Source organism: Stigmatopora argus, chromosome 2, assembly GCF_051989625.1.
Source record: "Stigmatopora argus isolate UIUO_Sarg chromosome 2, RoL_Sarg_1.0, whole genome shotgun sequence".
In the NCBI taxonomy this organism is placed as follows: domain Eukaryota; kingdom Metazoa; phylum Chordata; class Actinopteri; order Syngnathiformes; family Syngnathidae; genus Stigmatopora; species Stigmatopora argus.
The window spans coordinates 14,249,889-14,268,178 of record NC_135388.1 but is presented as its reverse complement, the minus strand read 5'-3'; the positions used below and the strand labels follow the sequence as shown (position 1 = coordinate 14,268,178).

Below are 18,290 nucleotides of genomic sequence, written 5' to 3'. Positions count from 1 at the left end.
TTGTTTGTTTTTAAAATTATTTTCATGTGATGAATTTTGATTTGCCTTGTGTTGAATTGTGGTGTACGTATAGATTTGCCTTGCATACAAATTAAAATATATATGGAAATTGATTGTCATGACAAATTGTTTGGTCAGAAGAACGAAAGGCTCCGTGTCTAAAGAATTTGACTTTTTAGTGATTTATGCAATTTAAACTCAAGATTTCTGTAAAATAAAAATATTACCGGCTGATATCCTACCCCACAGCACCTATCAAACATAAAATTACAACAACAACAACAACAAATCAACAAGTTAGTAGATTGCATATTCTAAAAATCAATTGTTACTTCAAGAGTTGGAACCAATATTTCACTAAAGCTGATAAGTATCATAAATACCTAAAACAGTAATTTAATTAAGTTGTTTTTGATATAAACTGCGAAATCACGTTTACAAACTGTCAGAGGGACTGTTTTGAATTCTTTGGCACGCCGTAGTGTCTCGTAATAATGACGTAGATGACGTTACAGATACTCGACATTAGTGGGTATTACTGGTAAACTATTGATATGCTCCGTGGAGTTTAGTCAATTTGTTTATCGATTTCTTTGGACATATTAGTGTCGTCATAATAACGTCTACTTTTACGAAAATGTCCACTTTGGCAGAGTCCCTGGCCCACGAAGGCTGGTAAGTAGTATGGTAGCGTTGCTTTCCAAATAAATAAGGTGATTGGTTGTTTTGAGCTTCATGCTGGTGTTAAACCACAAACTTCTTCGCAATCTCAAGAATATGCAAAAGTTTAAGTGTCCCAAAAACTAAATGTAGAGGACACAACATTCGAGCTAACTATAAGCATGTAGCATGGTATACTAGTAGAATGATAACAGTTGTTGTATCAAGAGAAACCGGAACATAAGCTAACAGGATCAACAAAGGTAGAAAACGTTTTCCATCAAAATATCCAAAATCTATGTTTGCAGTGGTTTAAAATGAGCTGTTGGAGTAGGTTTGCATCTTTTGTCCAAATCCTGCTGTGATAATAACGTCCCTAGGCGAGCGTTATCCTACAAGGACCATTTCAATAATTAATATACGTGCAAAAATACAATGCAATTATTATTTCATAACTTATTTTAGGGGTTCAAGATACAGTTCTTTTTTTGTTCAGAGTTAAGCGAAAATGCTCTCTTGCAGAGCCTGCACCATACTTTATTTGTTTATTGATAATTGCATAGTTGTTGTTATTGTTAAAGATTGAGCACAACTAATCTATAATCCCTGTTTTCCTCCCTCAGGTACCTCAGTGATGAAGGTATTGCTGAACTGAAAGGCTCCTCTGAGAATATTACACATAAGGATATTATTCGCATTGCACTTGATGTGAGTACTATCTATGAATAGTTTATTGCATAAATAAGGATTTCTTTATTACCGTAATTTTTGGACTGTAAACTGAAACCTTTATTTCTTCCATTTTGAGAGGGTAAGATTTTATTTTTAAATAATGCAATGAGAATATTTTACAAAGCTCTATTTTAAGTGTCCATTTGTCTAAGTTTGCCTTAATGGGGTTTGAATTGATTTGGATTAACATTTTCGGAAAGATCTATCCAACAATGTTTTTAATCGTAGGTTTATTTTGCATTGCTCTGAAGCTCTTTCATACTCTTAGATAGAACTAGTATTGGTACAGTATGTCAATGTTGCCACAGCCCTACTGTCAGATATTTTCCTTATTGCACACATTCAAATATAGGGAAATCAGTGAATAACAAAGGTATTTGCTATTTATCGTAACGAGGTTTATTAGTTTTACTCATGTTTTCATTATTTTATTAAAATAGCATTCCTTTTGCAGACTGATCTCAGACTGATTGGAAGAAAAATTCTGCCATCAGATATCAATAGTGGACGTGTTGAAAAGGTAGGTTTCAGGATAATGATTATGGAAAGATTTCAAGTCTACATTTGAGTTTGACCTAGTTTAGGAATCAGTAAATGTAAATGGGATTTATTATTAATTTATTTAGTTAATTATTAACTACACTTTTTGCCTTAAGGTCAAAGGTGTGCAAAATCCTAGCGGTTTAACTAGGCGGCAATTCCCTAAAGCCCCACTAGATGGCGCTAACACGCTTAGAAACAACAGAGAAGCATGTTTATTGACAGTGTCTGGAAATCTTTATCTTGTTCCTAGCAGTTCAAGCCAGATGTGTGTAACAGCATCCTCACACATACGGAATCATGTTTGTTGTGCATTATTTTATCAAGTTTGTATGAGTGATTCTTGTTAAAGAGTGAATTCAAATTTAGCTTGTGTATAGGATTGGATTGGAACTTTATTTCATCCCTTATTGGGGAAATTTCCTTGGTTGCAGTAGCAAGCGCAGACCAAGCCATGCGACTAGGTCGGTCGAGTCGAAAAGGTCACAAAACAACAAAGCAAAAATCACAAAGTAAAAGGCAAAGTATATATTATACATTGTTAAAGGTTTTAAACTCACCTTTCATTCATTCATTTTCTGTACCGCTTATCCTCACAAGGGTCGCGGGGGCTAAACTCACCACTCTATCCTTATCATTTTTACATAAATGAATTGGCGTAAATTGCTTCTTGGGGTCTGTTTATTTTGTATTCTTTGAGTCAAATTGACTTGAAAAACAGTTGGCTCCAAATGTGACAGTGACATTTTCTACATTTACAGCATTTGACATGCAAAAAACACTACTTTTTTGCGCTTGTTAGTTTACTGTAGTTTTTATTTTTAGTTTTGCCAATGTTTCTCTTTCTATGTGTCCAGCTGGAGGGTCCATGTGTTCTCCAGCTGCAGAAATTGAAGAACATTTCAGCACCAAAAGACATCGAGTCCCAGGGAGGCCTACGAATGCTGCGCCTGCAAATGACAGATGGTCATACCACCTGTGCTGGATTGGAGTTTAAACACCTGGCCAAAATTAGGTATTTGTGCCAATCACTTCTTGCATCTTCATAATTAAAGTTTTGTTGAATTTAGCTCTTTATTATTTTTTTTTATAGCTGATAAGAAACAGACTTTTTTGTCCACAATCTCCACAGAGGTGTTGACACCTGTCTCATCACTACGTTTATTTTAATTTTTTTTTCCTTTATCTGCAATTCCCACATGGTGGCTGCTGAGCTAACAATTCTCAGCCTGAATTATTTCTCTGGCCAAGAAACGGTGGCCTTGGTGACTGCTGCCATGGTGACAAACCAGTCTGTACAGGTGCAGTGGTTAGAGTGTAGGCCTTGACGTACTAATGGGAAGCGCATCAAGAGTGAAAGGAATCCCTCTCCTGTGGGCAGCGAATATAGTTTTGCCACTCACAGCATTTTTTTCCTGGAGTGGCTACATGTGGGTCTAAGATACAATAAAGTATAAATAATCATGCTCCTACATGAGGTGATGTTCATGGTGCCTCTCTTCATTCTGAAGAATACCTCTTTGCTCAGATGGGCATCTTTTGAAAAAAGGACTGAGAAGTGATGTTTAGTATGGTAGATAATGAGACATGCAATGCCAGAATTAAGTGCATTTGTACAAAATATTTTTGCAATTACATCGTCCTGAAGAAAAGTTATTCTGAAAAATTAGGAATGCCCCTCGATTATTCAACAATGGGCATGACATTTCAAAAGATTGACAAAAAATACTTCCCATTTCAAAAGTTGATGCTCATCAGTAATCGGTTGGCCACTTCAAGTCTGTTACAACTTTTAACAACAGTCTGAAATAGCAATGTCTAACAATACAGTGACAAAAAATTGTGCTTTTGTCATTTTAAAACTTAAATTACAAAAAGTCTCAGAATTCCTTGAACAACATTGTTACGCTGTTGCTAATCAATGAGTATCTTTGAGAGTATGCATGCACAAGGCAGTCCAATGGGAAGAAAATAGAGGAACATTCTGACTTACAGGTTAGCAAAGAGCCATATGCACCAATCAAAAGAGCCACATATGGCTTGCGCACCATAGGTTCCCTACTCCTGAGTGTTAGTGTCCATCTTTTCTGATTGAAATGGCACAATGATATGATTACCATTTGTTATTTAGAATACACACAGGTCAAATCTCACCCAAAAAGTATTTTTTTCTCTCACTTCAATCCAAAGGGATGGAGGGTTGTGCTCTTCAATATTTTGATCTTGGGGCAGTACCATTTCTGTCCACCAATCCTATACGTACATATATGGCTCCTTTCGTTTTTTCATAAAATGTCTAAATTTTTTGCTTGTCCTAATTACATTATTGTCTTTCATTTTCAGCATTAATACTCCCCCAGGAACAAAACTTAATCTCCTAGGTACAGTCCTGGTTAGAAATGGGTTGTTGCTGCTTGATGATTCAAAAATTTCTGTTCTTGGTGGAGAGGTTGAACACATGGTGGAGAAATGGGAACTCCAACGGGTAAGGTTGGATTTTTTTTCTAAGTCATGTCATAGCTAATGTGGTAAACACGCTTTAATGATAAAAGTCGCATAACATATTCATTGAACTTATTGGTTATTTAAAAAAAAAACGGGCTAACCATTGGGATATGTGCATGTGTATATATATATATATATATATATATATATATATATATATATATATATATATATAATTATAAGTATCAATCAATCATTATGGCGGATCCTATTGCAGTTTACTCTCATTTGCTATCAAACAGATCAGAAAAACTTAGCCTGTTTTGCCATACTTGGTTATGAATATAAAATGTTTATTTTAATATATATTAAAATATATTTCATTTAAAATTTAAATATATCATTCCTTTATAAGTGTGTTCAAAATAGAAATATTATTTTAATATTACAAAATCAGCTCTACTTTTCTTGGAATTATTACTCCACTTGCAGACTCTGGCAAAACACAACAGAAGCAACATCGGAGCTGAAGGTGGGCCACCTCCTTTTTTGGCATTTGGTCAGGTATGATTCATCATTATGATCATTTTTATTTTCAATATTGCCATTTACCATATTAAAATTAAATGTTGCTTACCTACATTGATTTCAGAATGTAATTAATTAAAGATGGTTCCTTACAATCCAAATGTTGGTGAATCAATTTACATTGTAATATCAATATTTTTCTAACATTAAAAATAATCATGTGTTTGTTGTATGTTGATATTTTTTAAACACATGGAAAAGGCCTCTTGGCACATTTACCACCTGACACTAATGCTTTTTTTACATAACCTTTACGTTTATGTATCTCCACACATTTACACATTTTATTTAGACAACACAATTAGATGAGTTGAAGGTTATTAATAGAAATAAAATACAACGAATGCATTCTGTTATTTGTAGTAATAAAACAAAACACATGAAATCTGGTTGATATTGACATTCTAACGATTCTCAGCCTCTTGACAACAATCACATACCTAGATTTTGTTGCTTTCAGTAATGATTAATGATCAATTTAGGCAAATTTCATTTTACATTTCATCTTTATGCAGAAGAACGCCAAGAAGGATGAAATGGACAGTGAAGTGCTTGACCAGAGGAAAACCCTTCAGAGTGTAGTCAAAATTGCTGATGAGAATGACGACTTTGCAAAGCAACGGACAGCCGCTATTGCTGAGGTGGCTAAGGGCAAGGAGGTAAGTAAATCCTAAATTTAATGCTGAGTTACACAGGCTTTTTTGCAGATTCAAAATATACTACAGTATATTGCAGGAATTGAGATAAATGTGTTTCATAATGCAAATCAATCATACAGTTCATTCCAGAACTGGAGAACATATTATGTAAATCCCACCCATCAAATATTAAAGAATCCACTAGCAAAATCTTTCTCTGTATCTATACATTTTTTTAGGCCTGAGACCAAATATTTAAAAAGAAAAGTTGGCAGAATTGTTTTTGGCAGTTTCACATGACCATCCTGATGTCTTATTGTTAGGGTCCCCGCACATTTGGTGGAGGAGGAAATGCAGGGCATAATTTATCCAACACTAGTTTACGGAGCCGTGACAAGTTTAGGCGAGAAGATAGGATGGAAAAACATGAAAACAGACAAGATGGCAACTATCGAGAGCTGGTAAGCGTCAAATTTGTCAGCTTGTTTTTACATATACAAAACGAGTGTATAGATGTGTGTTTGTTTGTTTGTTTGATTTGTCTCTATGACCACTGAGACACTGTCATGCTTTTTTTAAAAGCTTTAGTTAGCTGAAAAAACATGTTTATAGTCTGTTTAGCCTGTTCTCTATTTTACTACTGTTACTTTAAGGTATGGTTTTTCTTCGTTCATGATAACCCCCCCCCCAGAAAAATTCCTCCCAAAAATGCTACTTATACTGCAATGTGACTTACTACTTATATTCTTTTTCCTCTTCATTGTGTATTATTTGGCGGTTGGGTCCGAAAAATATGATGTATATCCATTTTAGTGTGGATAGATTCAGTAAAAAACAGTTTGTACCTTCAAGACAATATTATTGTCCTTTTTTCCATTGTATACACAGGTGGATGAGCATGCCCTGAGAAATATTTTAGATATGGGCTTTAACAAGGAAGCAGCCCGGCAGGCCTTAATGGATAGTAATAACAATCTAGAGGTGGCACTCAACTGTCTTCTGACAGATTCTTCAAGTAGTAGATCCAACCCTGTGGTCACAGACAAGCCACAGCCCAGAGGTTTGTATTTTACAGAATTATTTTGACATCCTTTAACTGTCATTACGTGGTAAAATGGATATATGGAGATACATTTATGAGTCACCATGACTATTTTACAATGCAGAATGTTTCTATCCATTTATTGAAGTAGTAGCTCAATGTTTTTATTCAACTGTACTTTATTTAGGCGGCCCGCTGGCTGAGTGGTTAGCACGTTGGCCTAACATTTTGTAGCAATGAAATAATGTGATAACAATTGGGCATTTTGGTTGATCGCTTTTTCAGGCAGAGGAAGGGGACGAGGACGTTTCAGAAATGATGGTGAGGAGGAGGCTGGAGGGAGGCCCTCTGGTCCAAGTACACTTTTTGACTTCCTGGAATCCAAAATGGGTGGTTTCACTATAGACGGTGGGTAAACTTCTATGATCATAGTCACACTCTAATCTCTAAATATTTCATTGGAATGGTAAATTGAATTGAGTTTTGTTAATATATAGTCTAACACTCAATAAAATATATACTTTCCCTTTTAGAATTTACCATTCCAATTACTGATGCATTCTTTGGTGTTTAATGCATTATTTTGAATACTCTTGGGCATTGACAATATTTTCTTTTGTTGAATGAAATATTAGCTGTATTTCTTTGTGTTTCAGAGTCAAAGAGCCAGACTGCCCATAGAAATGAAAGTAGAGATAATTGGCATGGCTCAGACCATTACTCCAAAGATGCCGCTCACATCAAGTTTTCACACTATGATCACAGGCAAAAAAAGAATGATAGGCCACCGCGCTTCCACAGGGACACAGACTTTTCCAAAACAGGACAGGACTCTTTCTTGAACTGCATGACCCCCCAAACTTCATCAGTTCAGCAATACAAGTGCAATGATAGGTCATCATTGGGAGAACCAGACAGACAACCCAAAGAGAGGAAAGAGACTAATGATGAACCTTATATTAGCCCTTCCTTCACACCACCGTTTACTCATTCCAACGAAACTCACCATCAAGCAGTTTCGGTTAGGTCATTTCCACAGCGGTCAAGAAATGGTGATAATGGAAATACGGTTGGACCATTTCTCCGAAGAGGGGCAAAGGATATTGCACCTTCCCATAAACAAGTGAATCCCTCAGGAAATTACATGATTCCTAACTCCAACCCGAACAACTTCAGGAGAAAGGGAAAATTTGACCGACCTGATCACTTTGGTCATCAAAGAGAGAGTGTGCCACTCGACTCAAGTGTGGGTTTTGGAAATTCTAGTGAAGTAGAAATGTTACAGAATTCACAATTCTTAAGTGGGCCTCCCTGTGATTTACAAAATGGAGTTGCGATACCTATAAGATCAGGGCCAATCAAGCCAAATAATACAACTCGCCCTCCCCAGAGGGAACAACCTCCTAAAAGGAACAATCACAATAATTCTGGTCCCAAAAGAAAGTCTGGGCAAATCAAGGGTCCTCGAGGGACAGTGAAAAGTACTGATGACATTCAGTCATGGAAACCTGGAGATCAGTGCTTTGCTCTGTACTGGGAAGACAGTAAGGTATGTGTTTTTTTAATTTTTTTTATGTATTGTTGTTTTATTCGTCTCGGCGAACTAGTGGTTAGCACGTCAGCCTCACAGTTCTGGTGTCGAGGGTTCGATCCCAGGTCCTCAATGTGTGTAGTTTGCATGTTCTGCGGGTAACCAGGTTTCCTCCTACATCCCCAAAACATGCAGGATAGGCTGGTTGAACACTCTAAATTGCCCCCAGGTATGAGGGTGAGCTGAGGAGAATGGTTGTCTGTCTCCTTGTGCCCTGCGATTGTCTGGCCACCGATACAGGGTCCCTGTGGTTAGCTGGGTTAGGCTCCAGCACCCCCTACAACCCTTGTGAGGATAAACATTCAGAAAATGAATGAATGTTGTTTTAGTTATTAGATAAGAAATTGATGCAGACAATATACTAGGGGAGAAATGATTCACGAGAATTTATTGAACTCTTTCTGTTATATATTGTGGTTCGATTTACTTAACTTTTGGTTAACTCATTCACTTCCAGCCATTTGTGATGTTTTTGACTGACTTTTAAAGTACCACAGAATATTGTTTTCTATGGCTACATTAACACAAAACTGACAAAAAGCAAGATTAGATTTACATCTTCCATGTCTACCAGTAAGCTTGTTAGCATTAACTGTCACTTTTACTTGTTTTCACATTTGGAAAAAGTTCTACCATGCCAGAATCGATGCCGTGCATCCATCAGGCTCTACAGCTGTGGTCGTGTTTAGTGAGTATGGAAACTGCGAAGAGATCCTCCTCAACAACCTCAAGCCTCTTACTGCTGACATATTGGTAAGGTGAAAAGCATCAACTAGAAATTGTCAGTTAACTTGGAAACTAACTAGCATTGTTTTATTATGTTGTCCTGTCCCCTGTCAAATTTTGGTTAGGCACATTTCAATGTTCTGTTCAGTCTACTAATCTACAATCCTTTTAAATGTACATTGCCAGGAAGAGGATGATGGTTATTATGACAATTCCTTAGAGTTTCGCCGCGGTGGAGATGGACAGCCGAGGCGCACAAGACCAACGCAACAGTATTACCAACCACCCAGGGCACGGGATTGATGTCAACATTTACTCAGACCATTGAATTGATATGGAATTGCGGGGTTTTCCCTTCAATGGTGTTATTTTCTTTCTGTAAATGTGAAATGTTGATAAAAGGTATCACGCTCTGACTGTGTTCTGAATTAAGGAAGGAACTTCTCACCAAGACATCTATCCAGACATGGACATTTTTATAACCTCAAAATGTATTACTATGTGTAATACACATTAAAACACCCCAAACTAATTTCACAGGGTGTAACAAACCCCATTAAGTTTTATCTTTAATAATGGAATGATGTATTACTTATAGAATACATTATGTTCCCATTATTATTGGGAAAAGTTAAAGGGAAGAAAATTAATTTTGTGATAATTAGTTTCAACAGTTTTATTTCTCCACTTGTTAGTATGCTTGTTCATTAAACTTTTAATATCATTGCCAAGTAAACTTGGAATTTTGCATCCTGTTGGGACATGCATTTTTAAAAGGGCTTACAATGCAAAAAGCTGACACTGGGCACTTGATTATGTTTAAGCGCTAATTCTGTAAATGGGAAAGTTTCTTAAAATGTTGTATAGAAATAAAATTTCATGAATCAAAGACATTTCATGTTTTTTTAAAGCTATTAAATGAAACTAAGCTAGAAAAAGAAATCGCACCAGGTCTCAGCTATGTGTACCATTGCTCATAGTTATCAAGCAGCACTATGGTCTTGTTCTTGGGAGAAACTCCCAATGTGTAAAACAATCTGTTCCTGTGTAATTGAGATGGTTGCATGGTAAAGATATCATTTTGCACATTACAAAAGGAATCGTTCCTGGAACATTGCACACATGCCGCTTGCACTGTGTGAGGGACAACTTTTACACATAAAGAAATATTCTGCACCTAGGTTCCAATTACACCCGCAGCTGGGGATGAATGGACAATACAAGAGAGTTCAGTGGAGGTTGCAGTGCTATTCTGTATCAGTCATTCAATGGATTTACTTTTTTTTCCGACTGAAAAGCCAAGTGAACGTACATAATTAATTAGCGGTAATATGGAAACCTATTCACAAGGAACTGAAAGTGAATCTCTTCCAAGCATTTTAAGGTTTGATTATGTCAAACTGTCCAGATACCTGTCAAGTCATGTACAGATTTTCTATCAGAGCAGCAGTATATATTTATTCATTTTTGTTACTGCTTATCCTCACAAGGGTCGTGGTGTTCTATGAGCCTATCCGAGCCACGCACGGGGGACTAACCTTAGCCTGGATTATACGGTACTATATGGATACCACATTGTCACGGTGTGTCAATCTAAGTCTTTCTAAAGAGAGCTAATCAAGTCAACTGTTGAAAAATCTTTAATATTGATATTTAGAGTTTGATTTTGGAGATGAAAGAAGAAAGGAACTCATCAGTAAAATGACAATTGAAATCAATAAGGTAAAAAGGGCAAAGCGACCTATAGTCGTTTGAATGGCAAGAATAGAATCCAGGCCTTTGTCACCTTGAGTCTCGTAGTAATGAGATGTCCCTCTAACACAGTGGTTCCCAAACTGGGGGGCATGCCCCCCTAGGGAGGCGTAAAGAGAATTCAAGGGGGGCGTGAAGTCATCTGCTAAAAAAATGTTTAAATAGATTATAAGAATAATAAAATCAAAGAACAAATATCTGCCATTAAATACATGCAAAATATGATTATAGCAGTCACTCCAACGGTCCAACCCGTTTTCTATTAACAGAGATCTGTTTTCCTGAACAATGCTAAGAAATAAATGCAATAAAATAAAATAAGTTCACATGAGCAAAAGAGGAAGTGGGAGGGGGGGGGGGGGCATGCGGGTCTACTGGAAGCAAGAAGGGGGGTGTCAGGTAAGATAGTTTGGGAACCACTGCTCTAACATAATACCCTGCTCACATGAAGTCATGCAAGCCACTAACATCCACACAAGAAAGTTCCCAACAATGTACAGAGGCTTCCACCCCCAGTCCAGCACCCTGAGGCTATACAAGAAGCATAAAGAGTGGGTCAGAAGTGGCCAAGAACTTCTGAGCACCACAGCCTCATTCAAAAAGGAACAGGAAACAAACACACTTCAAGAATGCATCAAGAAAATGGCTTGGAGTGGCGACCTACTCATGCAACAGAATCCCTATAGAACCAGCTAGGTTGTTACGTAAAAACAAGATTCTGTTTGGCAGGCTAGCACCAAAAAATTAAGAAACTGCTGACATCCAGCAAATATAACATTTGATGAAAAAGGCTGGGGGCAAAAAAATCCCAAGTTACAATGTCGTGCAACAAGGTATACAACGCTTGCAGGCAAGGCATTCATGTTGGAGCATAACCAAGTTGCAGGTATAAGATGCTATATTATATGTAATAATATATAGCTGCAGGAGTAGCAGGGACAGAAAGAAGATGAGAAAATGTGGATGGTGAAGGCAAGATGTAGTGCTAGTAGCTGGGCTTTGAGGACAGTCACCCCCAAACTTGGTCGTTGGCTCCAGCATTAACCAGGTGCAGCATCTAACACCAACATCCGGGCGAGTGCAAACTTGGGAGCAGCTCAAATGCATAAAACCCTCAAGCTCTCAAGCTTCTGGGAGAAGACCTGAACTTGAAACTATACCAGGCGGGTGGGCATGTGAACACTTGAAAAAAATATATATATTATTCATATGTTTACAATCCCATCTATAAACAAATAGAATAATTGCCAAAAAGAGAATTTTTAAATCATCTGTGATGAATATAGCCTTTCATTTGGTGTTTTTGAAGTCACAGCCTAACTTAAACGAAACCAGATTTTCTGCATCTTTAGAAGTCTTACTTCCCTGTTGCAAAGCTGGTAATATTTACAATTCTTTTTATTTGTTAGTGAAACGTATTTAATGTTTGTAGCTCGTGTTGCATCTCCTTTAGTATAATTAACTTGATGCTATTCAATTTCACTCTATTCTATGTATCCATATTTGATCTTGGACTTTTTAGATCATATACATTCAAGTATCAGCTTGTGTTTGCATACAATGATTCTTGGAGTTTGACAACATTGAGAACTTTCTTTTTTTTTATACATCTTCCATACAAACATAATAAATGTGATGTAGTGCAGAGATCATCTAAACTTTTTACCCTAAGTTTACCTGGGATATGAGTGGACATTATGGACGTTTATTAACTGTTAATTTTAACAGGTAGTAAACAACTCATTTGTGACTATAGTATATATTTTACAGTCTTTAAACATGACACATAATTTGGTGAGCAAATCTATGGGTAACTATCAAAGTATTCCTGAAAATGTGCTTAATTTTGCTTTGCTAAATGTGGTGCACAGACTTAGTTCCTCTTGGCAGAGAGAAATGCTTCCTCGATATGCATGAAAGGCTAATATTAACAAGGAGTATTCAGTTGGCACATTTAACTTGGTGTTTTGAGCAGTTCAGCCACACAGTCACACCATAAAAGGCTCATTTCTTATTATCTCGCTACAGAGGGTTCAGATGGAAAAGGGCAACAAAGGCTTATTTGCCTCAATGCCTCTTTCCTGTATGATCCTGTCAGTTTGACTCTTGCTGAAAGCAATAGAGATGTGACATGAAAAAGAACAAAAACTTTGTAAAACAAAGTCTTTTTATCTGGTTACAAACAACTTTAATTGCTAAGAACAAGATTAAATAACACGAGTGCCGTAATTTCCGGGCACTAAAAGTATATTGTCTGATCACGCAAATCCCAAATAATTGTATATCCTCAGATAAATATCTAAAGAATTCCTCTTATGGAGCTGCGCTTTTTAACCATAACCCAGATGTTGAAAAAAAGCACACTGGAATTACACGAAAAACAATTTATCTGTTATTCCTATGGGTAATGGCAATGCACAAACTAGATCCAAAATCTATATCTGTTGAGTTTATGTAAAGATTTTTTAATTTACTTTTGATCCAACCTAGCATTTACTAAGTCTAGTTTTTTTTATTACTCACATTAGGACTATTTGTGTGTCAAATCAACATCAGACCCCTGTGAAATGTACAGGATGAGCAAAAGTGATTACGGAGGATTATACTGAGCTGCTCCTGATGTGCACTGTACTTTGGCGACATAACATGTAGTGGTGGCGCTGCAAATTCATAACTTGTGATGCAGCATGCACGTGAAAACATTCTAAGCACTGGTTTGTTTGCATATTTCTTTTGTTGTCTGAGCCAAACCCAAGCGAGCTAAATAGGTGTGCAATACAATTGAACTTATGACTTGGATGACAGCATATTTAAATACAGTCATTCCATAGATTTAGAAAGAGTCAAGATTAGAAAACCCAGTTTGTTTGTCTTTCCTTGCATGACTGGATGTGAACGCCCAAGGCATCACCTTTACATGTAATTACAGCCAAACCGGATTTTCACCTTTAGTTTTCTAACATCTCTATTTGTTGTTAGGTTTTTTGAAGAGGATTTGAAATATATATCCATATGCAAATGGGTAATAAAATAATGTACTTTAATATTTTCTTTGTCACAAGTGCTTTGTAAAATCTCACAGACACATTAAGAAATGCACATTTGTTGAGGGGGATTTGTATTAAAAACAAAACAGAAAAAAACAGAACAAATCAGTGCTATGTATTGTATCATAAAATGACACCTCTATAAAAAGCATCTTGCCAACCACGGTGCCTGGACAGAAGTGATAAAACAGGTTTAACTGTAAACTTTAACAAAAACCCCAAGTGAGAGTCCTCTTGAATAAGAAATGAAACATGTACAAGCAAATCTAGATGCTCTTCGGTCAATTCTCATTATGAAATGGAAGGCTCCAAGTCCTCATGGACCTACTTAAAAAAAAATCTTTAGAAAATATTCCCTAAGTCTGGGATGAATGAGAAATTATCACATTCAAAGCTTTTAAAGGGCTTTTGTGAGAGGTTTTCCATGACATAAATTATGATATTATGTACAATCTTCTTCATTCTTACTTTGTTCCAGAATTATAAAAGGGTAGTCTTACTCTTTGAATGTTTTCCCATGTCTGTTGCTTCCAATGTATTTAACATAATCAAGAATAGAGTAAGGAAAAAAGGGTGTTTACCTTCATAGTAATGTGTAGTATATATATTCATTGTTCTTGATGTGCAGAGTGTTACATTAATGCTGTTGGTCTACAAGTAAGCTGAAAAATGAATACTGCATTACCTTTTTTTATAAAGAAGAAATGTTTACTCTCTGTTCAAAGTTATAAAAAAGTGCACTATGTACATAATTACATCATTTTTTCCACTCCATTGACCAAAATGTTTGAATTCACCCATTTTGAAAGAAGAATCGTATTGTGTTATCTATGGAGGGACACTCACCCAGGAAATAGACATTCAAAAGTGACCAAATGTAGTTTTTCAACATTATACTGTAATAATTGCACCAGGTAGATGAAATATAATAAATACTTCTCATTTTATTGTAGTGTACTTTGACAACACTGCAACAGTGATAAATATATACGGTATTAATATATATACTCTAATATATCAAATTGACACTTAAAAAATGTTTCGTCAATGAATAAGCTCTCATTTTGTTACCACTGAATGATGGATGACATTGTGCACCTCAAGAAGAGGTACGTGGGTGTAAATAATAAGTATATTTTCATTAATGACTAATGATTAAGAAGGACCACGTATATAAATTGAATAGAGCACAATTGTCAACTTCTCACAGCAGTATTGTTGATGTAAACAGAGGTGTGAATAAGATATCAAATTTTTGAGGAATGCCTTAACTTTCTATTATTTACGTGCATAGAGTCTTTCTTTGATTTCAAAGGTAAGTCAATGTCTGATTTTGTCTTTTGCCTCTGGAATCTTTTTAAGCATATCCAAGCAGTCAATGTAACAAGGGAAAAGAACAGCCCGAGGCATGTCACTGAAAGGATAACGAGTGCTGCTTTACATGGAAACATGTCATACCTTGCAGGTCCTTCCTGCAGTTGGCCAATGTGCCAGGGTCTCTCTTCTATTTCAATATCAGCTTCTCTGTTGAGCAAACTCTGAATATAGCTTTCATTGCTCACTGTTTCATTCACAAATAAATTAACAATGACTGTTGAGTAAAGGGGCTCCGGTTGACCATGATCACTGACCTTTACTAAAAGGCTGTGAAGACCTCGGTTACTGAGTTCTCTCTCTAAAGTAATATTTCCCGTTTCTGGGTCAATGGAGAAAAACTCAGGTTTGCCTCCCTTCCGTTTAATTATACTATAGGCAATCACTGCATTCATTCCTGTATCGTTATCCACAGCATACACTTCTGTTATGGATGTGCCTGGCAAGGTGCTGGGTAGAACCAACATGTAGGACTGATTGGACTGAGGGAAGAGGACAATTGGTGGATTGTCATTGACATCCAGCAGAAGCACAGTCACCATGGTTACAGAGGAGAGTGTAGGTTCCCCACCATCTACAGCCTTAATCCACAACTGATATGTTCCCTGTTGCTCTCGGTCAAGGGACGTCTTGGCCCGAAGTGTTCCTCGTCCTGTGTCAATCATGAAGATGTCACTACCGTTGAGGATTGAAAGGGCCACCCAGCCGTTTTCTCCAGTGTCAGCATCTGTTACGGAGAGCACTCCAATCTCACCATAACCCGGGAAGTTCTCCGGCACAAAAAAGGTGAAATCCTTATTGATGAAGCGTGGGCTATTGTCATTGCGGTCTTGCACAGTCACCACCACAGTAGCAATTGACTCCTTCCTCGGGCTTCCCTGGTCCACTGCTCTCACTATGAAGCGGTATGTTTCCTTCTCTTCACGGTCCATTGATGTTGTCACGCTCAGGATACCTGTCACACGATCTAAAACAAAGATCCCGGGGGCATCGCCCCCGAGGAGAAAGATGACCTCCCCTTGGGCGTCACTGTCTTGGTCTGTGGCATGGAGCTGCGTGAGATAGGTGTTGGGTGGATTGTTCTCATCAATAGATATTTCCACGAAAGACTGCTGAAAGACTGGAGCATTGTCATTTTCATCCACAACCTGCACTTTCAGGAATGTTTTGATGACAAGGCCATGACTGCTTTCAACAACTACAATGATCTCATAGTCCTTTATCATCTCATAATCCAACGGCTCAGTGGTTTCAAGCAGGTATTCATTTTTCACAAGCTCATAGGGTCCAACCCTAAAAGGCCCTGCACTCTCTAAATGACAATCCACCCTAAAATCTAGGTTTTTGACAGTAAAAAAAGCAATAGGAGTAAATGCTGGCTCGGATTCCTTCAATCTGACCACGCCATCTTTTTCCTGTGCGATGTATCTAGGTATGACTGCAGCGGGCCCCATTTGGACTTTTATCAGGTGAATAGCAACCGTGGCAACTGCGGGAATGCAACCAGGTCCATTGGCCAGAACAGTGAGTTTGTAAAGCAATGCAGAATTTGTGTCTATTTTGCCTGCTAGTTTGATCACCCCTGTATTTCTGTCCAAATGGAACAAACTCCTGGTCTCCCTTGACACACGCTCACTGTAAGCATAGCTGATCTGAGCATTAGCACCAAGGTCAGGGTCAAAAGCATGTAGACGTGCCAAATGAGTCCCTTCTGTGGAATTCCCATGCAGTGTTATGTTGAGATATGAATCTGTGAACTGCGGACAATGATCGTTTACATCTAAGATGACAATTCTTAAAGTAGCGGCACCAAGTAGAGGTGGGGTGCCACCATCCTCTGCAATAATGTCTGTGATGTACTCAGCTTGTGTTTCTCGGTCCAAAAATTCTGTCACAATGACAAAGGGTGTTAGCTCCCCTCCTTCATTTTCTTCAACATCCAGTGTGAACACACCAAAGTCATTCACAAGCCAGTAAGTCTGCACTCCGTAAAGACCCAGGTCTGGGTCAACTGCAGGCTGCTCTACTGCGTAGCGAGCATTAATGGGTGTGTTTTCCGGGACCGATAAAAGGATCTCATCCACCGGAAACTTTGGCCTGTTATCGTTGACATCCTCAATGATCACCTTAACTTTGATGAGCTGAAAATATTGCTGAGGTAGCACAAATACATCCAGGGAGAGAAAACATCCATGTCTGTTTGAGTTGTCAGGACAAAGTGTCTCTCTGTCAATCTCTGCAGCAGATGTGAAAAACTCTCCAGTGAGATTATTGAGTGCCAAGTATTTTTCACTGAGACTCTTTTGAGCAACAATGAATAAATAGGGGGGGTCAACTGTAAAATCCAAATTTAAATCCACTCCAATGGTTCCTATGAAGGTCTCCTTGGGTAATCCCTCCTTTATTCTATAGAGGAGTTCTTTTGCTTGGTTAAAGCTTGCAAAACAGGATTGAGGGCCGGTGTAAAGCAAAAGGATGAAAAATCCCTGTAACAATAAATAATCACACTTTACTTTTCAGTAAAGAAAATATAATAGATCATTCTGCATTGTCAATCATGTTTTGTGCAGTGTTTCTATGTCAAAGTAAATATAAAGAAAGATAATTTCTACTTTAAAGTTTCAAATAAAACTTACCCATATTTCCCCTCTTTTGCAAAGTCTGGGGTGTTCTCTGTTGACCATATTCATAGTATATCCAATACCAACTTTGTCTACTTACAGCAGGAGGGGTAGTATTTCAAAAATGCGTGGCATTTTGCGCCAGGCAGATAGACCTCTGCTGAGTGCAAAGCCTACTTGCTGTCTGACTTGAAAACTCATTCATCCTACTGCAGACTCAGGACACTCCCACTATATGCAAATCAGTCCCACATGTAAACCAATGAGCCACAAAGGCCACTTTGACATCTGCAATTCACAGATTACTTTTTCACATCCGCTAGACATGTGTCATCACATGCTCGCCCTTTATGTACTCACATAAATGCGTATGTTGTGCCAGAGCGAGAAATATGAAATATAAAGAGTTAGTTTGGTATGGTATGAAATTCTAAATAAAATTTAAAAAATCACTCACAAGATTGCTTTCCTATAGAATGATGTGAAAACAAAATACAATAATACAATACGGATGATGACAGTTTTCTGACAGAA

At 37.5% G+C, this 18,290-nt stretch overlaps 2 protein-coding genes across 3 annotated transcripts; one reads left to right on the top strand and one right to left on the bottom strand.

Annotated features, from left to right (window-relative positions):
- The first annotated feature begins 473 nt into the window (after nt 1-473).
- tdrd3 (tudor domain containing 3) lies at nt 474-9,851 on the top strand. 2 transcript variants are annotated; one of them, XM_077623340.1, is made up of 13 exons: nt 474-675; nt 1,284-1,368; nt 1,847-1,912; nt 2,790-2,947; nt 4,276-4,417; nt 4,870-4,941; nt 5,481-5,624; nt 5,927-6,064; nt 6,492-6,663; nt 6,931-7,053; nt 7,302-8,194; nt 8,864-8,989; nt 9,183-9,851. In XM_077623340.1, the coding sequence occupies exons 1-13, from the start codon at nt 638-640 to the stop codon at nt 9,288-9,290; spliced, it is 2,265 nt and encodes a 754-aa protein (XP_077479466.1). In that variant the 5' UTR covers nt 474-637; the 3' UTR covers nt 9,291-9,851. The 2 variants fall into 2 exon arrangements, with proteins under 2 accessions (XP_077479466.1, XP_077479455.1); XM_077623329.1 differs by having other exon boundaries at nt 476-675; nt 9,149-9,851.
- Nucleotides 9,852-13,736: 3,885 nt separating this feature from the next.
- pcdh20 (protocadherin 20) lies at nt 13,737-17,928 on the bottom strand. The gene is made up of 2 exons (XM_077595138.1): nt 17,772-17,928; nt 13,737-17,621 (listed from the first exon to the last, which is right to left on the bottom strand). Exons 1-2 carry the CDS (start codon nt 17,823-17,825, stop codon nt 15,009-15,011), a joined length of 2,667 nt encoding a protein of 888 aa, XP_077451264.1. The 5' UTR covers nt 17,826-17,928; the 3' UTR covers nt 13,737-15,008.
- Between the last annotated feature and the right edge of the window lie 362 nt (nt 17,929-18,290).

Bases quoted from the DNA above. Each gene is read 5' to 3' on its own strand.
- tdrd3 (XM_077623329.1), top strand. From the start codon at position 638: ATGTCCACTTTGGCAGAGTCCCTGGCCCACGAAGGCTG. The intron at 1,369-1,846 runs GTGAGTACTATC...TTCCTTTTGCAG, and splicing joins TTATTCGCATTGCACTTGAT to ACTGATCTCAGACTGATTGG. The intron at 4,942-5,480 runs GTATGATTCATC...ATCTTTATGCAG, and splicing joins CTTTTTTGGCATTTGGTCAG to AAGAACGCCAAGAAGGATGA.
- pcdh20 (XM_077595138.1), bottom strand. From the start codon at position 17,825: ATGAATATGGTCAACAGAGAACACCCCAGACTTTGCAAAAGAGGGGAA. The intron at 17,622-17,771 runs GTAAGTTTTATT...TTATTGTTACAG, and splicing joins GCAAAAGAGGGGAAATATGG to GGATTTTTCATCCTTTTGCT.